We start from the raw sequence: 8,411 nt of genomic DNA, 5'->3' as shown, positions 1-8,411 counted from the left end.
CCATTACACTATTTCCTCTTCTGAATCTGGTCTGAACTTTTGGTAATTCCTTAAGAATGCACAGCAGCAACCGTTTTTGGGTGATCTTCAGCAAAAGTTTACTTGCATATGGTATGATTATATAATTTGAGAATTCTGTTGAGTCATCTTTTGTTGAGATGGGTACAAATATGGCTCTCTTCCAGTCAGTTAGCCAGTAGCTGTCTGCTAATTTCCTGGAATAGAAAAGTTGGTGCTTCCAGAGCTTAAGCTTATGGGAACACTTCAATTGGTATGCCATCAATTCCTGCAGTCTTGTTTTGCTGTAATACTTCTGTGAATCTTGAACTCCTTTTTACAAATGCCTCTTGATCATATGCTAGTTCTTGAAATGGCAATGCAGTTCTTTTTGGTAGTGACTCTGTGTATTCCTTCCATCTCCTGTTGATGCTTCCTGTGCCATTCTATATTTTACCCTTAATATCTTTCGATCTTGCAATTTGATGTTTGAATTTTTTCTTCACTTCTTTCCATTTAAGAGAAGCTGAGCATATCCTTATTTTTTGATTTCTAACTCTAGGTCACTGCACATTTCACTATAATAGGTCTCTTCTGTTATTCTCCTAGATCTTTTTCCCTCCTATCTTTCAAATGGCCTTTTGAGTTCTTCATGTATGATATTCTTGAAAACACCACATAAACAAGGCAAAGAATAAAAACCACATGATCATATCAATAGATGCAGAAAGGCATTTGACGATATTCAACACCCATTTTTATCAAAACACTAAAAAAAAAAGCAAATGAAGGGAAATTACTCAACATAATAAAAGCTATATATGAAAAACCAACAGCCAACATCACACTCAAAGGGAAAAGCTAGAAGCATTTCTAATGAAAACAGGGACCAGACAAGGATATCCCCTCTACCACCCCCCTTATTCAACATCATGCTGGAAGTTTTGGTTGAGCTATCAGATACCAAGAAGAAATCAAGGGACTACAAACAGGCAAAGAAGAAGTGAAACTCTTGCTATTTGCATATGATATGATCCTACAGGTAAGAAAACCCAAAAGTCTCCAGAAAAAGCCTACTAGAAACAAGGGATTCAGCAAGGTAGCAGGACATAAAATTAATAACTAAAAATCAATCAGATTTCTGTATACCAGCGGAGAGCTCTATGAAAAAGATATTAACAATACCATTTTGCAGTGGTTCTCAACCTTCCTAATGCTGTGGCCCTTTAATACAGTTCCTTCTCATGTTGTGGTGACCCCCCAACCATATAATTATTTTTGTTCTACTTCACAACTGTAATTTTGCTACTGTTTTGAATTGAGCAACCCCAGTGAAAGGGTCATTCAACCCCCAACGGGGTTGGGACCCACAGGTTGAGAACCACTGATTTACAGTAACCAAACAAAAAAATAAAATACTGAAGAATAAACCTAACTAAAGAAACAAAAAACCGATACAGAGAAAACCACAGAACATTACTACAGGAAACCAAAAAGGTCTATATAACTGGAAGAATATCCCGTGCTCATGACTAGCCAGACTTAATATTGTGAAAATGTAATTACTACCTAAAACAATCTACAGGTAGAACACAATCCCAAATACATTCTTTAAAGAAATGGAATAGCTCGTAAATAACTTCTTAAAAAGAAGAACCATGAAGAGGTCTAGCACCATCTGACCTAAAAAGATACTATATAGACACAATAGTAAAAAAGCCTGGTACTGGTACAACGAGAGATATATAGACCAAAAGATCAGAACAGAAAACCCAGCCATCATCCTACAGGCAACTAATCTTCCAACAAAGAGCTTAGAAATATCCAACAGGACAAAAACAGCCTCTTCAACAAATGGTGTTGGACAAACTAGGTTTCCATATCTCTCCCAACGTACAAAAATAAATTCAAGATGGATTAAAGACTAATGTGAATAGGACATTTAATTATTAATGATAATAGGATATATACATTACCATTTTACTTCAAACATTAAGTACATGCAGGTTACACTGTAAGTAAAAATAAAGAAAAAATGGTATCTACAACACTTACTCAATATGAGAATTTTTGTATTTTATGGTGTACATGGGTTAGATCGGTGTTGGTTATGTTTTCTCTGTATATCTAAAATAGTTCAGTAATTTTTTAAAAGTCTTTCTTACATTTTGCAGTACCAAAAAAAAAATCTTATCAATAAAAGTCATAGATGCATGGATACTTACGCTGATCAATTGTAACTATCTCATTCATCTGTTGTTCTTGGCTTGCCAACACATCTGAATGATATGAAAAAATTGTTTTCATTAAAAATCAGAAATGCAAACCCATGTAGTAAAATTGAATTCAATAGTTAGTTCATTTTAAATCGCTCAATTCACTGCCTTGGAGACAATTGCTACTCATAATGACCCTATAGGACAGGGTAGAACTGCCCCGGTGGATTTCAAATAGTAACTCTTCACGGGAGTAAAATGTCTTGTCTTTTTTCCATGGAGTGGTGGTGGTCTTGAATTGCTGACCTTGAGGTTAGCAGCCCAACTTGTAACCACTACTCCACCAAGGATCCTTCATTTTAAACAAATGAACAAATAAACAATTCATTAAATAATAAAAACAGACATAATAACCTAAAGCTTACTTTATAGTCATATTACTTATAAGAAAAACATATTTATATGCACAACATTGTCTTAAACTGAAAGAACTCAAGAAAATATTCAAGCCTCGGGTTGCAATACTGAAAGATTCTATGGTCAAAATATTGGATGACAGAAAGAATACACAGAGTCTTAAAGAACTAGTCGACATTCAATCATTTCAAGAGGTCACCTTTAAGTAAGAACCAATGGCTCTGAAGGAAGTTGTTTAAGCTGTACTGAAAGCATTAGCCAATAAAAAGGCTCCAGGAATTGATAGAATAATACCAACTGAAATATTTCCACAAGCTGATAAAGCATTGGAAGCACTCATTTGTTTATGCAAGGAGATTTGGAAGAAAGCTACTTGGCCAACTGATTGGAAGAAATCTATGTATGTACATATTTCAAAGAAAGGTGACCCTACAGAATGCTCAGTCTTAGAATAATATCATTAGTACCACATGCAAATGTAATTTTCGTGATGATCATCCAATAATGGTTGCAGCAGTACATTGACAGGGAACTGTCAAAGGTTCAGGTCAGATTCAGAAAAGGACATGTAACAAGGGCTATCACTGTTGATGTCAAGCAGATTTTGGCTGAAAGCAGAGAATACTAGAAAGATGCTTACCTGTGTTTTATTGACTATGCAAAGGGACTTGATTGTGTGTACCTTAACAAACTGGGGGTAGCCTTAAGAAAAATGAAAATCCCCAAACACTCCATTGTGCTCATTTAGAACCCGTACATGGATCAAGAGGCAGCAAGGGCATAGCATGTAGCTTAAAGTCAGGAAAAGTATACGTCAGGGTTGTAGCCTCTCTTTATACATAAGTAGCCATACTTATTTAATCTGTATGCTCAGCAATTCATTAGAAATGCTGGATTATATGAAAAAATAGGTTACAGCAGGATTAGAAAAAGGCGTATTAGCAACTTGTGGTATGCAGATGATACACAACCTTGCTTGCTAAAAGTGAGCAGGCCTGGAAACACTTGATGAAGATCACGACTGTAGTCTTCAGTAAGGATTATATATATCAATGTAAAGAAAACCCAAATCTTCACAAGTGGACCAATAGGTAACATCATGATAAATGGAGAAGAGATTGTAGCTGTCAAGGATTTTGTCTTACATGATCCATAATCAGTGGTCATGGAAGCAGCCATTGAGAGATCAAATGACACTGCAATGGGTAAATCTGCTGCACAAGACCTTCAAGTGCTGCAAAGCAAGATTACTTAGCAGACTATGATGTGCCTGACTCAAGCCATGGCATATTTAATTGCCTTATATGCAAGCCAAAGTTGGACACTGAATAAGCAAGATTGAACTGATGGGTTTCCATAATTCTGCTGGTGCAGAATACTGAAAAGTACCACAGACTAACAAAAAAAACCCCTAACAAATTTGTCTTGGAAGAAGTACAGCCAAAATGCTCCTGAGAGGCAAGAATGGTGAGACATGATCTCAAGTACTGTGAACATGTCAGGAGAGAACTGTTCGTGGAGATGGTCATCATGTTTGGTGGGGCATGGTAAAAGAGGTAGGCCTTTGCCAAGATTGACACAATGGCTGCAATGGACTCAAACATAAGCGATGGTGAAGGACCGGATAGTTCTTCTGTCTTTGTTCATGGGATTGCCAGGGGTCATAGCCAATTCTTTGTCACCTAGGAACAACATCCTGAAAAGGCAAAATGCTACCAAAATTATTTTCTTTGTGCTAAATGGGCAGGCGTGCCCTAATCTTAAAAGAGCAATGAATGTTAGTATTATAGCACAAACACATCCACATTATGGATTCAGCCCGAAAAGTCCTTAGCAGCGAGGATTGGGAGACTTTGTCTCACATACTTTCAGGAAGGACCATTCCCTGGAGAAAGAAATTGTTTTATAAAGTAGAACCAAAACCAAATCCAATGCCATTGAGTCAATTCTGACTCATAGCAAGAACAACAGAATAAAGGAAGCTCTTCAATGAGAAAATTGAAGACAATAGCTTAACAATACACTAAAAACATAGGAACACTTTGAATATGGCACATGTTTCTTTATAGGGCTACTCTGAGTCAGAACCAACTTGACAGCATAAAACACCAACAAATCCCAATTTTCAGAATGGAGTTTGGTGTGTACCTTGGAAGGATCCAGACTAGGAGACAGAACACAGAAAAAATAAATGTTTTTGAAAGGCTAGTCTAAGACCACAGAAGTATTCAGAATTGTCCTTCACCCTCTTAAGAACCTAAAACTTGGTTGTGTATGAAGAAAGCAGAATTGTGGAGGGGGTAAGGGGCACTAGAACTGATAGTGGTGGTGATACAACTCTTTTTCAAAGCAATTTAACTATGGAAGTATATGATATGCAAATATTATATCAAGAAAACTATTAAAAAGAAAATAAAAGGAAAATAAAACCAACTTTGATCATTGGTTACCAGGGTGAAGAAGGAAGTTTTTGCTAGGTGGCATTTAGTTTATGTTAATGGTGGTGAAGTAATTTGGAAAAGGATATCAATAATTGTATAACAGAGTATAATCAATGGCATTGTTTTTAAACATGTAGAAGTTGTAGAGAATGTTTTACTGTGTATATTTTTTGCCACAATACAAAAAATAATCACACAAATAACAATGAGTACAAAGAAGAAAACGTTCTAAAACTGATTGTGGTAATGATTACACAACTCTTTTTGATATGATTGAACCATTTAAATGCATTTTATATGGATGAAGTGCCAATAAAATGTTAAAAAAAAAAGAAAAAAGAAAGAGTTCTAAGAAGCAGTTCTCAATGAGCAAGCTGTCATTTTATGAACAAACAGCAGATACTAAAGGTTCAGATTCCCCCCACCCCCACCCCCTTTTAAAATATCCTCTCAAAACTGGGAGCTTTGTCTTTGGTGACAGAAGGCAGCTATTCACAGTAAGAAGTATATTATAGTTCTAGCAGTAGTAGAACAATTCCTGATTTTCATCCCATGAACAATAGAGCCTTTATGAAGCCAAACAAAGGTAAACAGCAGAGAGGTGGCGGCTTTGGTGGTCATCTAATAAATATTTAAGAAAGGAGCTCAACCTATCCAGCACAGCTTCTTCAAGGGAGATCATTGAGGAAGAATAGGAAACAGACACTGGGTTAATAAGTTTTGTACTAGAAATCACTTCCTTTCAGAAACATGCTGTAGCCTTCATTCTACATGGTAATAGGCTATATTAAAAGGGCTAAATTTTGAGAAGTGGAGCTTAAGATATATTGTTAGACATAGCCTGATAAATCCAAATTTCTAAGGTAAGCATAAAATTTCCAAGTGAGATGGCTGCAAAAGCAAGGAATTCCCTGGCATATTCATCTAAGCCATGGGATTTCATTTTTGAAAAAAAGTAATAGTTCCAGAAAAGAGCTCTTCTGAGGAAAACCTATTCCTCTACATGAAACTTAAAAAACCATACAAAAACTCCAATAAACATCTACAAGATTAATATTACGATACCAGAATTAGATAATACATTGAAAGAACAAAGCAGAATTGATGTAATAGAAGGTCAAATTAGTGAGTTTGAAGACAATCTCTTGATAGCAATCTGGGAGGAAAGCTATCCTTATGGGGGCATTACCAAGAGGAGTAACTTATTTTATGCCTCACAGGCATAGAAAGAGACAAAAAAAATTCCAGAGAAAAAACTCCAACAACTGCTGGAACAATTTTCCTACCACCATAGAAGAGAAAGTAACCATTCAATAAACTGAAAGAACCTCCAACAGGATAAACTCCAAAAGAAAATCTAATCTTTACCAAGGACAAGGGGAAAATTCTGAGAAAAGCTTGGAGGAAAAAGAATATCACTTACAAAGGAGAACCAGTAAGAATAAGCTTGGAGTTTTTCCGCAGAAACCATGCAGGCAAGGCAGCAATGGGATGTCATATACAAACTCTGAAAGAAAAATAACGCCAACCTAGCATCTTATATCCAGAAGAATCATCCATCAAATAAAAAGGGGAAAAAAAGGTATTTCCAGGTAAAGGGAATAATTAATGGAATGTGTTAAAAAAAAATCTTTTAAAGGTCAATGTTACAAAAAAGTACTCAGGGGAATTCTTTGGACAAAGAACCAACAACAGTAGCAGGTATCAATATGAAATCAACATATAACATACCACCACCCAGAAATCAAGCCACTTCAACTAGTACTCAAAATAAACTTTTAAGACTGAAAATAGGGAGCCAAAAAAGAACACAAGCTATGCAAATGGAGGTAAGTCAAACAGTTCTCAAAACAGAACAGTTTTAAAAATTTGGAAGAAAATTATAACATGGTAACCTCAAAGAAAATGAGCAAATCTCAAAAATAACAAAATTGAAAATCACAAAAATGTAATAAACAGTAAAATAATAGTAAATGGTAAAATGAAAACTCATAAACAAAAGGAGCTCAACACAGAAATGTGAGGTACAAAGGCATCAGCACCACAATGAAAAGATTCTATGAAAAGCACAAGAATCAGAAAAAGCCAAACACAACAAAATGTCAAGATAGCAAATACTAAGAACGTGAGAAAAATGAAACTGTAGTCTAAGCCTTACCACCTATTTTCAATTCCTGAGTTCCTGCAAGACAATGTTACAATAACTCACATGTTAAGAATCTGAAACAATTCGGGAATCACTTTATCTTTATCAGTCTGTAGAGAAGCAAACCTATGAAACCAAGAACAAGCCTTCAATCAGGAACACTAAGAACTGAAAAAAGAAATAAGCCCTATAAACGGAATCAACCTAAGAAGTTTTTTTTTTTACACCTAAAAGAAGCTACACAAAAAAACAAAGACTCTCTCCAAAGCTCATTTTGTATCCAACAGCAAATTGTGCACAGATAGAAGGAAGTCTTAAGAATGAAATTTACAATGGGGAATCTATCCCGGAAACATTTCTCCTTTCTGGGCACACACCCATTTTACTGAGTTCATTCTGACTCTCAGTAATCCTTTATAGGATTTCCAAGGAGCTAAATCTTTATAGAAGTGGATAGTGTCATCTTTTTCCAACAGTGTCTGGTTATTGCATTGCTACTTTGAGATTAGCAGTTCAGTGCTTACCAGTAGCGCCACCAGGGCCAGGCACCTAGTAATACAAAACGCTATCAAATACAATTTCATCCTTAACTATACCAAAACCAAGTCGGAATTAGTTTGTCCTTTTCACTCATTCCTGAAAAACATGTGGTTCTGTTAACACTTCTGACATACAAAACAGTGTTAGGGCATAGCTGCTTCTAAGATGTCTTAACAGTTTCTGAACTAAGTTGGATTAAAACTCATATCAAATAATTTACTTTTATTTGAATTCTTTTTGTTGAATAGTCAAATCGACGCTATATTTTTTATTAATATTCACTCAGTTGTCATGATGTCTGTGGAGCAAAACAAATCCTAATAAACCAGAGACTTCCAAATTCAAGATACAGCATACTCAGACTTCTAAGACCTCATCCTAGATAAATCACCAAAGATTTAATTCCACTAATGATGAAGAAAATGAGCATGATGCTACCTGTGAATAATCTTTCATTTCAAAGCAAGGAATAAAATAACTGGCTGATGAAATAAATAGAAGTCAAAGACTTTAATAACTGAAGAGGGCGAAGTGCAGACCACAGGCTTTCATTTAAGAAACTAAATGAAACTAAATGCTAGTTAGCCTGGGCATTAATTTGGGTTCTGACACCCCCTAGTCGTATGACTTTGGGCAAGTTCTTTAAAAACAGTC

At 35.6% G+C, this 8,411-nt stretch overlaps 1 protein-coding gene across 2 annotated transcripts in view; it reads right to left on the bottom strand.

Annotated features, from left to right (window-relative positions):
• The window catches only part of GABPA (GA binding protein transcription factor subunit alpha), a 51,598-nt gene that overhangs the window by 10,905 nt on the left and 32,282 nt on the right, over positions 1 to 8,411 (bottom strand). For both annotated transcript variants that reach the window (XM_045284504.1, XM_004713086.2), the window contains exon 7: positions 2,223 to 2,276. In XM_045284504.1, coding sequence (XP_045140439.1) covers positions 2,223 to 2,276 — 54 coding nt within the window. The remainder of the gene's footprint in view (positions 1 to 2,222; positions 2,277 to 8,411) is intronic.

Source organism: Echinops telfairi, unplaced genomic scaffold, assembly GCF_000313985.2.
Source record: "Echinops telfairi isolate 266 unplaced genomic scaffold, ASM31398v2 ScPeMD7_7469;HRSCAF=8507_0, whole genome shotgun sequence".
Taxonomy (NCBI): Eukaryota; Metazoa; Chordata; class Mammalia; order Afrosoricida; family Tenrecidae; genus Echinops; species Echinops telfairi.
This window is presented reverse-complemented; position numbering and strand designations above follow the sequence as displayed.